Below are 14,553 nucleotides of genomic sequence, written 5' to 3'. Positions count from 1 at the left end.
AGTTGGTTTTCTAAGCCAACAGAAGAGTGAGCTTATGCTGGTTGCAAATCCACTCAATTTGCTTTGAGATGAATGCCCAGTGTCTCGAAATACGTCGCCTGTTTAAGAGTGGAGAACTACCATGTGATCATTCGGTATGTGCCTCATGACAGATTGAGCATCAGAACTCTTTTGTTAATCCTCTTATTTATAGATTCCTGTTACTTGCTTCCCATATGTTGCAATCTCTCATGTATGTAGGGAAGCCAATCAGGTGGCTTTTATCTCCAATCCTAATCTCATTGCTCCAGTTTACTTCTTGTTTATCTCACTGTTCCTGTTTGAGTAGAAGTTAATTACCTAGGACAAACTAATTTGCATCTCCAATAAAATAAAAATTTGGTAAGCCGCTAGACAATTAATTGCCCCATCGATGCATAATACTTCAGCTACTACAATTACGAGAGAATTATTATCTTGCCAGAATTGCAGAAGGTAAAATGTAGAATTGCAGCTTTATCTTGCTAACAGAGAATTATTATCAAAAACTACAATTCAAAAATGATAAATTTAGGACATTTACAGGTTCTTTCTACAACGGTTCAAACACTCAAGAACTCAATCTACCTGCAACCTTAAAGACATCAAGTCGTAATCTAAGACATACAGTAGAGGTTAGATGGTTACGGTAACCGGAGTCAGAGTCATGGCCCCTTAAATTTCCCTTAAATTAGCAATATCGCTGATTGACTCGGTCGATTACTGCTGGGGCGAGAGGAAGAATGATTGATCCCATATGACATTTTTAGATACTGCCAAGATTAGGGAAAAAACCAAGTATACGCGGTGCCATAAGTAAACAACTTGAATGGGTCAAAAATAAGCCTCAAAAAAAAAAAAAAAATCTTAGTCTGTCAATTGAGGCTAGCGTGCAACGCTGCACCTGAAGAGCCAAATGACTTACCCGAGCGCAGCATCATAGGTCTCAGCTTTCTGAAAAAGTCCGCAGAACTCATCATCGTTGCGAAAGCAGATGGCATTTGAAAAAACAAATCGAAGTCTCCATTGAAAACGAGCTGCATGCAGCCAGAGATTTTTGACAATAAACTCCAAAATCAAGAAGCACCATTTGTTATATATACATAACTGTATTCGGTGCCTGAGAGAAGGGAGCAATCTTAAAAAAACAACTGCTAAAAAAGGACAACAAGCGACGAGTTCAGCCTGAAATGTCTCCAGAAACAAGAGGCCTGCCTCTCGGCACAACAACCAGTACTGCAACCATAACCGCAAGGTTAGATGTCCCGACTTCTGAGGCGTCAAGAGCCACCTATCAACCAACGAAGTGTCCTCGGTGTAAGATCTTCCAATATCCTCGGCTTGGTGATACAAGATTGCGCAAAAGTTGAGACTGCTCTATTTCACCGCCCATTTGACCGCGACACTAATTTCACAAAAAATAAAGTGGAAAATTTTAATTAAGCTGCATATAACGCAGTCTTTGGTCTCAAGAGCAATCAAAACTAAGGGGAAAGCATAAAAAAGTACCTCCCAATTTCATATGCCAGAAATCACATCTTGATATTGAAGTACTCAGGGTCGAAGTGATGCAGCCTTACATAACCATCTTCACCACCACTCGAGAAGCTATCCAGAGTAACAGTGTAAAAGGGAATAAGCATAGAACCACTGAGAAAACTAAATTGATTGAACTTAAAGGATCTCTGGCACACATCACGAGCACAGCAAGCATAGCAAACATTAGAAATCAAGCTAGTAAAGATAATAAATAATATCTAATAAAAATTTAGGTATAATGATCCATTAGAAAGGCATCAAACACAACTTTAAGTTCTGGAAAACAAACATATTATTTTATTATTTTATGGCAATTGAGTGACAAAATGATTAATTATGTTAAAAAAATAAGAATCGGAAATGTTTTCAGAATCTCATGTTTGCATATAACTTCTAGGTCCTTTATGGAGCATCCATGAGTTGCATATTTCATGACACTAAAAATTTAATTTCTAATTTTCTACCACAAGGAAAAAGTAATCATTCCAAATTTGGAAGATTTGGCACATTTTTTTATCGTTCAGTTGAGAAAAGACAGAAAATTATAGTGTTTCCGCATAGAATTTAATGGATATAAAAGCGAAACTGGAACAGAAATAGAGATAACTGGTAATGCTGAATTCAGGGTTCACAAGAAAATGGTCTGCGAATCCTTCATCAGCATAAATTCTAATTAAGGGACAAGCTCATCCAATAAATCGGAGCTGTCTAACAAACGAAAGAAGCAGAATCAAAAACTCTCATATATTCCAATGTCGGCTCTTTAACTTTCTCAGAATAGCATATATCGCCAAAAGTAATTGGCTGTAATCCTTAAACAGAATGAGCCCATGTAAGAAAGAAAATGGTTAAGGTTATAAAAACAAGATACAGACAGAATAAACTGTATGGAAATCTAATCTGCTAGATCAACTGTAAAATTCTCCATGCCATAACAATATGAAAATAAAACTAAAATGAGATCACTAAGTTTGTCAAACAAAAAGCAGAATCAGCAGCTCTCATGTATTCCAGTGTCAGCCATTTAATTTCTCAGAATAGCGTATATTGCCAAAAATAATTGGCTGTAATCATCGAGCTGGGAACTGATGATGGAAATCTAATCTGCTAGATCAACTATAAAAACCTCCATGACATAATAATATAAAGATAAAACTATAATGACATGAGGAAGTTATTTCAATGAAAAAGCAGAACAAGCAGCTCTCATATATTCCAATGTCAGCCCCTCAAACTTGCTCAGAATAGCGTATATTGCCAAAAAATATTTGCTGCAATCATTGAGCTGAATGGACCAATGCAAGAAAGAAAATGGTGAAGGTTATAAAAACAAGAAAAATTGTATGGAGAAGCAGCAGCCTCAAACATTACAGCAGCAGCCTTTTCTCACAATGGCATATATTGGCAAAAAATTATTGGCTGGAATCAAGCTGAATGGAGCTGAATGAAATGGCAAGATAGAAAATCGTTTAGGTTATAAAAAACGGACAGAATAAGTTGTATGAAATTCTGATCCGCCATATCCACTGTAAAAAACTCCAAACCATAGAGGTAAAGAGAAAAAACTAAAATAAGATCAGAAATTCACGTCAATGAGGAATTGAATGAAATGAGGAAAGTATGTCAATGACAAAATAGAAGTGGAAAATAAAGAAGCAGAACAGTATGTTTTTAAACCTCTCAGATGTCTTGATTTCAAGAACATTTGTTTCAAGAAAACCAATAAAAATGCCCTTGGCAACAAGATTGAAATTTCAAGCATGACTCTTCTGATATTTCCTGCAGCAAACACTAAGAGATCTTTACGAATGTCTTTATGGCATCCAAAATTACTTAAATATAGTTTAAGAAAGCAAAGTTGCAGAAGCTCTCAGTATATACCAATGCCAGCACTTAACAACAAACTCTATCAGAATAGTGTATATCGCCAAAATAATAATTGGCTGCTATCATTGAGCTAAGGAAACCATAAGCCAAAAGAGGAAGAAACAAAGAAAATGAGTTCAGACAGAATAAACTGCACGGATATCCGATCTGGTAGTTCAAGTATGAAAGGTCTCCATGCCATAATAAATAGGCAAAAGCAAAAAAAAAAAGGACGGGGGTGGTTGGGTTGGGCATGAGATCACAAAATTGTATCAAGGGGAAGTATCAGGTTTCTGAAGCAGTAGTTTTTTATAAAAAAACAAACTATGTACGGTTTGCCGTACAAGTCGGTACAGATACGTACCAACCGTACTGTACGATAATAGTACTGAACTGATATATAGTACAGAGGGTGTACCAAGTGTCGGTACGCCGAACCGCCCCCTATACCACATACCAACACAGTAATAGGATGGAATTGGTACGAGGTCCGGTACCGAGACGACGAATATGGATACTACGTTTCCTCAAACTTCATAAATCAAAATATCATTAGAAACAAAGCTCTTTTTTTGGTGCATGAACAGATCTTCCTTCTTAAATTGGCAATACCAGCAAAAAGATCAAAAACGTTGAATAACAGTACCATTAGTTCCCAAAAATAACTGACTAGCTCCATAAATTACCTTTTCGATTCAATTATGCCTCACTCAAAATTTTAACAAAATTCCCAAAATGACTTCACAAAACTATTTGTCAAATAAGAGTGAAAAGGTAAGGAAACAAACAATAAGAAAGTTGAATAATAAGGCATAAACAGCACTAGAAGCTCTCATATCATCCATTGTCATCTCTTTAAGTAGAAATTTCTCAGAATAGCGTATATTGCCAACTTAACTGGCTGCAATCATAGAGCTGAACAAAACAATAGCAGAAAGCAAAACAAAAATAAATGAGTGTTAAAAAAAAACTTATCAAGATAAAAATAATGAATTGGTTGAAAATTTGATGAACTAAATCAATTCTGTGATTTTCTATGTTTAAAGAACAAGAAAATACAAAAATTGAACCTGTCAAGAAAAAGACATATGGACCTTAACCAAATATGAAGTACAGAAGCAGAACTAAAACAGATATCCAAAGCATGATGTGTTCAAAGTTTCCTGCATACTGAAACATAGTTTCCAGCATGCATATGACCATGGAAAGCCCTAATACTGAAATTACCATAACAACTAAGTATTCTAAAATATAAGTATCAGTCTTTTGTCGCTCCCTGCAAAAGTCTAAGTACCCTGATAACAAAAACCTTGATATTTACTGCACCCGGCTCATCCTTTTCCCCAAACTTTTCCGAAGTCATGAAACACAAACTCCATAGCTCATCCATTTCCTTCTAACCAATTGCAGGCAACGCAAAATCATGAAACTCCTTAAATTAATAAATGCTCAATTCTATTTTTCTTTTTCCCACAAAAATATCAAAATTAGGGAGTAAATTCTAGTAACAGGATTGTAAAGTTATAAAGAAATAGGTAATCAGATTTTATTTTATAGCCTTTTGCTAAATCAAGTCCTTCAAAAGACAAAGGAGGAAAAAAGTTTTTGCAACCGAAAAAAATACAGTCCATCCATTTTTTTCACGAGTACTTTGAGCATGATTAAATCACTACACATGTAACCATTAAGCATTGTCTCAATCATTTGGCATCATCTTCACCATTCCTCATTCATGAGGCATTTTTTCTCAAATATTGAACTTAGATCCACTTAAAGTAACTTCACCCATCAGAATACTTAATCCCACAAACTAAACCCTTAGTATCATTTCAACACCACAATGTCACTCCTTAATGGCTCACATAATATAACTTTCTATTATTTCCCAACAAAGATCCTTACAAAAAAAATCCTTTCAAGTTTTAAAATACTATAAACATTTACTGGAAACCCTGAGATGAACTAATAACATCTCCCTCCTCATTTGGTCAACCAATTTATCTACCTTCCTTCTCAAGTTATATATCTCTTCTATGTTTGACCTTTCACACAACCTAGAGCCCAAAAAAAACTTAGTTCCAAAACAGGAAATAATTATCCAACATTGCATATCTCTGGAGTCCAGTGATGACTATAATATCCAAAGTTCAGTAGAGCAACAAAAAAAAAACAAAAATCTAAATAAAAACATAAATTTCCAGCAGAGATCCAATATCCTCTTTTCCATGATGATACTATCAGCCAATAGATATAGATATAAAATCTAAATAGCTTAATCACATCACCCCCAAAATTGCCACAGAGGGGAACTGGAAATAATAAGAAAAAAAAGTTAACACCACAAATTATTCCATTACAAATAAAAAATTGACGACTATATGATTAGGCGAATAAATCTTCAGGATTTCCAGGTGAAAATCAGTAAAAGATAACAAAAGAGTATAATATTTTGGAAAAAAAGATAATTCTCGAGTCCATTAGTTTTCAGATTAGACAAGAACCCCAGCCTTGCACATGCGCACATTCACATAGGGACATGCAGGCATGCATGCAATACACAAACAACATATTAAAGAAGACAAAACGAAGAATTGAGCAAGGACAAAATAAAAACCATCCAAAAGTTGTAAACAATGAATAAGATGCATAAATTATGCAATCATGCATACAACGGCAAATGCAAAAGCATCATAAATATGAAAATACATGCAAATACAAAAAGGTGTATAATAAGCACATGAAGTTGATGTCATTCTCTTTGTTTTCAAAAATTATAGCTTCCAAAGGCAGTAAGAGAACCTTCTTCCATCAGGATTAAATGCTAGAGCATTTATTGGTCCAAAATGCCCTTTCACACCCCCAATCTCTTCTTGAAGAATCTGTTTAGGAAGTAGAAAACTTGAAGAATAAGCATATGAGTTATAATTTAAAATTCTAAAGTTCTTCTTATTGACATAAAAATGACAAAAGGCCACCTTGTGAAAAAATTTAGCCTCAAACTTTCCAGCACGACGATCAGTTGTTGTGACATGTGATGCTTCCTGGCCACCTCCCATTACCACCTATACGAAAACAAGACACATTTTAACTCAAAAATAAGCTGAAACTCTGAACCAGCACAAAAGCAAAAACCCAGTAATAACCTTGCTATTAGTTCCACATGTGCCTAGCACTAGCAGTAGGTGCATACACATTGAATATAAAACATGTTATGATTTACAGCATCCCTCAATATTAAAATGCTACCCCAAAAAACTTTCAAGTTTCTCTATTTCTCCATCTCTCAAAAATCACAAGTTTTAATCTTGCACTCACACACTTGAACTAATCCAAGGACCAAGCCTCCACATCACCAGCCCAACTGGGTCCAAACTTATTTTATCTTTAGAAAGGAAATGAGATACACTGTGTAACAAGGAAGCAGAGATACTTCAATATGCATGCTGTGTCTATATCTGATAATGTATCAGATACGTTATTTGTTTGATATAATTAGGATACGTAGACTTGGGCATCGGGCCGTGCCAGGCCGGCCCGGCCCAGGCCCACCGGGCCCGAGGTCTAAACGGGCCGTGCCGGGCACGGCCCGTTCAGCACAGAACGGAAGCCCGGCCCGGCCCCAGGCCCGTCTATTGGCGGGCCGGGCCGGGCACGGCACGAGACGGGCCGTGCCTGGCACGGCCCGTCTGGAGAGGGGGGGAGAAAAATAGCCGTTTCCAACGGCTATTTTGGGAAATTTCCAAAATTGCCCCTTCCAACAGTCCAAAAACGGCTAAATTGAGGGGTATTTTGGAAAAAAAATTTTGGGGCTTCTATAAATAGCCCTTTCCTCCCTCATTCTCACCACACCAAACCAACTATTCTCTCCTTCTCTACTACTATTATTTCTCTCTTCTAAAGTGCTCTTCTAGCAATTTAATTTTTAGTTTGCATTTAGCAAGTGTTCAAGTGCTACACAAGAGGAGGTTCCTGTTGAGAAGAGAAGGTCACTCCTGTTGAGAGCACAAGAGGAAGCTCAGAATCTCGGCTCTGCCTCTGCCCTTCGACCCTCTACTCAATTCCTCCTTGTGGTTAGTTTTTATTTTTTGAATTCATCAATTTAGATATGTCATCTTTTGAGGAAAGTCATTTTGGCATTCCTCCTGTTTCTGAGGGAGAAGAAACTAATCCACAACCCCATGTTCCTAGTTCCTCTAGAACTAGTGAACCGAGTGAAGATCAAACCTCTTCTCGTAAGAGGACTAGTGCTGTATGGAATGAATTTGATAGAGTTATGGTTGATGGAGTCTGGAAAGCTAATGTAAAAAATGTGCCAAACTTTATAGTTGTAGTAGTAGTGGGGGAACAGGGCATTTAAAAAGACATCAAGAGAGTCATAGGATGCATGATTCTCATGCTCAAACTCAAAGTACCCTTAATATACAAGGGGGATTACTTGTAGGTAATTTTGCATATAATCATGAAAATCAAAGAAAAGCACTTGTAAAATGGATAGTTAAGGATGAATTACCTTTTAGTTTATGTGAATCTTTTAATTTTGAAGAATATGTTCAATTAAACCTACAACCTGCTTACAAAAGAACTAGTAGGCGTACATTTAGAAGAGTAGCAATGACTAACTTTTTAGCAATGAGACAGTTTAATTGAAACACTTTCTACTTTAAATGTAAAAATTTTATTAACTTCTGATATTTGGTCAGCATCTGTAGGTAGTAATTGTTTTATTGCCATTACTGCTCATTATATTGATAATGATTGGCAATTAAATAAACGTATTCTTGCTTTTCGTGCTTTTGATTTTCCACATTCTGGGCAACAAATTTCAAATGTCATTTATCAAACTGCATGTTCATATAATATTAATGATAAAATTATGTCTATTACTTTTGATAATGCATCTAATAATAATTCTGCTGTTACATTATTAAAAGACTCATTGCATCCCATGTTAGATGGAAATTTATTGCATATTAGATGTGCATGTCATATCTTAAATCTTTCTGTTCAAGCTGGCATGGGCATGATTCAAGATGTGATTTCAAAAATTAGAAATGCAGTTTCTTTTATTCATGCTTCAAGATCAAGACTTCAAGAATTTAAGGAACTATGTATAAATCATGGTAAACGTTTTAAAAAATTTAAACTTGATGTAATTACTCGTTGGAACTCAACATATAGCATGATACATGATGCATACCCATATAAAAACTTATTAAGTGCATATATTAATGATCGTGGATTAGGCTTTACATTGACTGAAACTGATTGGAATAAAAGAAAAATTTTGGAAGATTTTTTGCTTAGTTTTTATAATGCTACCAATGTTCTTTCTGGTATTTATTATCCAACTTCATGTTCATTTTTATAACAAGCATATATAATTAGTCAAAAATTTGCAGAACATAGATATGATGATGTTTTAATGCCTATTATTGACCAAATGGAATCTAAATGGAATGAGTATTGGGACAAGATATGTCCTATGCATAACTTAGTTAGTTGTATTTGATCCAAAAGTTAAATTGAATGGCGTGCTAATTTTACTTGATGCATACTGTGAAAATATGAATCAAGATCCTGAACCTGCTAAAAATGAGGTAAAACAACTTCTTTATGATATTTATGCTATATATGATGAAAAAATTCGTGGATCTAGATTTTCCGTACAAAGCTCTATTTCTTCTTCTAGTAGTTCTCGCTCGTCATCTATTTTTTCATTCATTGCACAGAGAAAACACACGCATGCTTCAAGTTTATCTTCATCTTCTTCATCTTTAAGTAGTGAACTAGAATTTTATTTACGAAATGATCTTCAGTCTGCATATGATGAAAATCAAATAGAGAATCTAGATGTATTATCTTGGTGGAAGAGTGTTAAAAATCAATATCCTGTTATGTCTGCAATTGCACGCGATATTTTCGCTGTGCCGATATCCACGGTAGCATCGGAATCCGCTTTTAGTGCAGGTCGGCGTGTTCTTAACGAAAAGAGAAGTAGGATGACGGGCGAAACGGTGGAGATGCTTCTCTGCTTCAAAGATTGGTTGGATGCTGAGGCAAGACTTCAAGATAAAGGTGGACATAATACAACATCCTCTGATGATGATGATACAAACACTACTGAAGAGTGAATACTGATTCACTGAATCACTGATGATTAGTAAGATTTCTTAATTTTTTATAATTGTACATTTTTATTGTATTCTGGAGGTCAGACCAAGGTCCAAACCTCGGCCCTTTCTTATTGTATTCTGGAGGTCAGACCAAGGTCCAAACCTCCCTTCATGTACCATTTTGATTTAAATTAATAAACTGGTAGGGGTCTATGCCAAACCCCCCACTATTAAGGTGGCTTTATATTAATAAATCCTTAGTTTTCAATATTTATTAATTTATTAAAAAAATTTATGAAGCATTAATTTTTATGGAGACGGGCCGTGTCTGGCCCGGCCCAGGCCCTTATGGGCCGTGCCGGGCTGGCCCGCGGGTCGTGCCGTGCTTGGCCTGCGGGCCAAGAGCGGGCCGTGCCAGGCTCGGCCCGCGGGCCAGAAACCCGTGACCCAGCACGGCCCCCTTAAATGGGCCGTGCCAAGCACGGCCCGGTACTGTAGCTAGCGGGCCGTGCCAGGCACGGCCCGCTTCGTGCCGGGCCGTGGGCGGCCCAGTGCCCAACTCTAAGGATACGTGCCAAATGCATATCCTTAAGGGTTAGGATATCCTATTATTTAAAATTAAAAGTGTTCCAAATGCTTCCCACCTACACCTCGGATACTTGCTTATTAGGCCAAACGAAACAGATACTGCCTTCTCCTTTTTTTCCTGAATGAAAGTTGACTTTGATAGCTTAAAGTTTGTAATGTTGATGTTCTTGTGAATATGAATGATGACTAAAATGATAAAATTTGTGGATGATGAAATTACTATACGAAGCATGAACTATGATATTGTGATAATCCACTATGTTCTATGTAAAAGATATATAAATATCTATTGTTGTATCTCAGCCACATCATATCCTATTTTTTCAAGATAATAATGTATTAGTGTATTGCATATCTGCATCTCACAACCATGTCCATGCTTTATAGCTGTGTTATCGTAGGGTAAAATGCAGTTCCAGTCTAATCTTCCACCAAAAAAGGAGTATACTAAGTCAATATTGCATAAGAACCCTCTGACAATAGTCCATAAAGAGTATGGATCACTGAAGGAACTACTAAATGATACCAGACTTTGGTCATTGCCAATAACATGAGCCCCCTATCCAACCCTGAAAATACATGCATCCTTGTTCCATTTTCAAATTCTAGCATCATCAAATATTCCTATATAAGTCCCTGATGTTAAAGCATATTCTTGACATTTTCTGGCATAAAGGTTTTGTGCATATATTTTGCCTGCAAGACCCTCAAGATGATGATGATGATGATTAGTTAGATATTTTGCCTGGAAGACCCACAAGATAATAATAATGACAATATAGAATAAAGCTATACCACAAAGCTCACAAGCAGATGCAGATAAAGATGAGAAGTTAGATACATACATGGTCAAGAAGAGGAGATATCGCACAAGCATTGACAGGACGTTCTGTCACGTACGTCTTGATAAGAGTCAGTGTCCTTATATCCCAAAGCTAAACCAATATCATACAACAACAGGTAAAAGCACAATCACAAACCAACCAGTCTCGGAGTGTAAAGATAAAGCTTATAACAAGCTATATGATCAAGACAGATTATCACCTTAGCAGATTTATCCAATGAACCTGTGAGGAAATGGGAACCATCTGCGGATTTTGATAGTGAAGTTACTGTTTTCTGATGACCAGTTTCTTTATCTGACTCCTTCAGCAGCTGTCCAGTCTGCACATTTCAAAATAAAAAATCCAGCACCAAGCAAACAAGTAAATTGAGTCAAAAACAAGGGTTGCAAGGTACTGACCTACGTGCATACCAAAAAATACTTTTCAGTTAGAAAAATCATATATCTTTCCCTTATTTCTTAATTTACTCTCTTTTATGTTTATTTTGTATTATTTCAAAAGCATGTATCACTCGAGTTTCCACCTTCTTCAGGACACCCAATTTCCCTAGTAAAGGCCTCATCTAAGGGGAACAAATCACCTGGAAACCGAAGGTGTCTAAATGAAGAGAGTCAAAGGCAGTCAAAGGCAAGATTTCATATAAGAATCTAAATTCATCTCCATGGCACAAATTAATTTGTGCAAATATCTTTGACGTAAATGATGGTTTCCATTAAAGTTTATGCAAGCTGTAATTTTATCATTTTGAAGGAGACTATGGATTTCTGCTTCCTATCATTTTATGGATTCCTATCTCCTTGTGCATGCACTTGAATCTAGTGCAACTAGCCATGCAATTCTAGTCATGACACCATATAATAAAGAAAGATATTCTAAAATCATTAATCCTTATATAATCAATAAAATGGTAAAGAGGTAAATATATGTTCATGTAACTCATGAGCCCCTAAAAATAGATACACTTGGACAATGAAAACATATATGAGGATGCTGGTCCCACCTCAGAATCCCATATTCGAACTACTGCATCTTCACCAGCACTTATTATAGTCTTGTTTAAAGGTCCCCAAACAGCCCTATTGATTCTTCCTTGAGGCCCCTTGATTGTAAGCACCGATTCACTAGTCTCTGCAAGAAATAAATTTCTGAGTAAACAAACTTTACCATAATTTTGAAATCTATACGGTGCTATGATTTCATATCATAAAATAGCCATACATAACTACAGATTCAAATGAATTTGTAGTAATGCGGGTAAAAATTCAGACTGATAATTGTACCTGTCCGCTAATTTCAGTATTATCTATTGTTATTTAACCAAGATAACAGAACAGGGGCACCTCAGTGTAAGCTATTTTATCACATTCCATCCAATTGTTAAAGGAGGTCAAGAAATAGAGCATTTAACAATAATAACTTTTAAATGAAAGGTAGTTCATTTATAAAACAAGAAAAGTGAAGACTCCATAAGGGCATGTGTATCAGTTACATTAGGATGAAGATAATATATAATAATCCATACGTTCACTAGGATCTCTGGCAATTTGTTTCACTTGAATGGTGGATGGAAGCCCCATAAATGGGTCGGTAGTGATTACAGCAAGCTTATCCCCAACAGAAAAATCCACAGCCCTCGCTGGAGAACCAAAGTTAAAAGTATAGAGTTGCGCTCCTGTCTGAACATTCCACAGCTTCACGCTCTGGTCTGCACTGCCCGTAATGAGGAGTCCAGAATCATCTGCATCATTATTTTAAAAAAAAGTTATAGCATATTGACTAAAATTATGGGCTAATCTAAATGATGGCAAATATAATACGGAGTAAATGAATGTTTCAAGACTCGTCCTGTCAGATAGATTTGACATGATCATCTAGAGAATTTTACATATTGCATTAAATAGAAATACTGAAAATGACATCAAAAAACCAGAACAGTAAGCAAAATACTTTTAATATATATTGTACGGGAAAAGAAGAGAGCCATAAATGATGTTGGGCCAATTGATGTTGCCCTCGCTCCCCACAAGGGCTGCACCCCTCTTGAGTGCCCAAGACACACTATTCTCACTCTTCTTCTAAAATGGGCATCCCAGGCCTTTTTACACTACCTTACAAGTAGTGAGAGATTCAAAGGTCAAGTTAACCCCAATATTTTAGCCGTTGCCTACTGGAAATTAAGGAACCGGACAAATCAAAATAACCATCTACCTAACTACTACTGATCGCCGCTAAATACAGAGATAACCCACTAACAACAAAGACATATATGTCCCTTCTAGCCTTCCTCTTTCGGCTCCACTACAAGATTCTTCTCCAGAATCACATCAAACAGCATTTTCTAGGGGCAGCTTCAAACACAAATTTTTCAGTTTTGTTACAGATGAAATAATCAATGATGTTTTGAATCCTATAGGCAAATTGATAAAACCAAGGATGAGTCGAATATTATAGAATCATCAAGGCCGATTTATATGAAAGCAAAGTAGAGAATATGCGAAGCGACCTTCGTAGATAGAACTGATAGAGATTAGTAAGCTGAGATTGGTACCCACCGACGTCGCAATTACAAATAGATTCTACTAAAACCAAAGTCAAAACAAAACCTAAAAAACGTCAGGAAAAGAATCTTTAAAAACCCAGGAGGAGAAGCGGGACGACTGACTGCAACCAAACAGAGCGATAACATTGAGATTCAAGAAATGAGAGAAGAATAGCCCAAATAAATAGCCAAAAAAAGAAAAAATGCGGAAAATCTCGAAGAGACGTCGCAAATAATGATAAAAACCAAACAAGGACATGGAAAGGGGGAGAAGAAGGAATTGGTGGTAGATTTACGGGAGACGTCGCAGCACCAGACGGCGCCGTTGTGGCCGCGGTAGGTGCCGAGGCGTTCGCCGTTGTCGGCGAACCAGACGGTGGGAGTGTGGTCCTTGGCGCACGAGAAGAGCAGGTCCCCCTCCCGGTTGTACTTCAAGAACGTCAGGGGCCGCTCGTGCCCCTTCATCAATATCGGCCGCATCTCCTTCTCCGCCTCGCTCTCTCGCTCGCCCTTCTTTTCACGAAAGAAAGAAGCGAAACCCTAGTTTTCTGCCCTCGAGCTTTGCTCTGATGATACATATATATTTAGGTTCTTCCCTTCAATTTCGTCCGTTGGATCTAGACGACCGACTACAGTGTGGCTCGAGATATTAGGATGAGCATGTGCGATGCATGTGACTCATGTAAAGGAATGAGCATCAGTAGGTGACATCGAATCTCCACGTGCGATGCATGTGACTCATCTAAAGGGAGGGCAGGAGTAGTTACGGTAAGGTACGTGCCACTTGCCACGTGCGATGCCGGTCATGCATGCAAGGATGCCGGCAGGCATGGTGCATAGAAGTGTGACACCAGCATGATGCTCGGAGAAATGGTGAAATTTTAAACTAGTTCATCAAATAAAAATTTATATTAAAATTGAATTGAAAATATATTATATTCAATAATTAATTGATCTGAAAATATCATAAAATTTGTAGAAGAAGAGCCAATGGCTAATTTAATGGATAAATGAAAGAAAAAAAAAGGCCTCACCAAATTAGACG

General features: G+C 36.9%; 1 protein-coding gene and 5 non-coding genes across 6 annotated transcripts; all 6 read right to left on the bottom strand.

The window, feature by feature from the left end:
- Nucleotides 1-1,018: 1,018 nt before the first annotated feature.
- On the bottom strand, nucleotides 1,019-14,108 carry LOC103701749 (eukaryotic translation initiation factor 3 subunit I-like). The gene is made up of 9 exons (XM_008783909.4): nucleotides 13,805-14,108; nucleotides 12,492-12,707; nucleotides 11,970-12,097; nucleotides 11,169-11,288; nucleotides 10,970-11,059; nucleotides 6,399-6,485; nucleotides 6,223-6,302; nucleotides 1,528-1,626; nucleotides 1,019-1,423 (listed from the first exon to the last, which is right to left on the bottom strand). Exons 1-8 carry the CDS (start codon nucleotides 13,986-13,988, stop codon nucleotides 1,551-1,553), a joined length of 981 nt encoding a protein of 326 aa, XP_008782131.1. The 5' UTR covers nucleotides 13,989-14,108; the 3' UTR covers nucleotides 1,019-1,423; nucleotides 1,528-1,550.
- Nucleotides 2,293-2,377, bottom strand: LOC113462393. The gene has a single exon (XR_003384654.2). It is a non-coding gene; the product is annotated as a small nucleolar RNA U54 (small nucleolar RNA).
- LOC113462391 lies at nucleotides 2,554-2,637 on the bottom strand. The gene has a single exon (XR_003384652.2). It is a non-coding gene; the product is annotated as a small nucleolar RNA U54 (small nucleolar RNA).
- On the bottom strand, nucleotides 2,759-2,844 carry LOC113462390. The gene has a single exon (XR_003384651.2). It is a non-coding gene; the product is annotated as a small nucleolar RNA U54 (small nucleolar RNA).
- Nucleotides 3,423-3,516, bottom strand: LOC113462392. The gene has a single exon (XR_003384653.2). It is a non-coding gene; the product is annotated as a small nucleolar RNA U54 (small nucleolar RNA).
- LOC113462389 lies at nucleotides 4,251-4,340 on the bottom strand. The gene has a single exon (XR_003384650.1). It is a non-coding gene; the product is annotated as a small nucleolar RNA U54 (small nucleolar RNA).
- Nucleotides 14,109-14,553: the final 445 nt, after the last annotated feature.

Source organism: Phoenix dactylifera, chromosome 9, assembly GCF_009389715.1.
Source record: "Phoenix dactylifera cultivar Barhee BC4 chromosome 9, palm_55x_up_171113_PBpolish2nd_filt_p, whole genome shotgun sequence".
In the NCBI taxonomy this organism is placed as follows: Eukaryota; Viridiplantae; Streptophyta; class Magnoliopsida; order Arecales; family Arecaceae; genus Phoenix; species Phoenix dactylifera.
The sequence above is the reverse complement of the archived record's forward strand: the minus strand, read 5'-3'. Positions and strand labels throughout refer to the sequence as shown.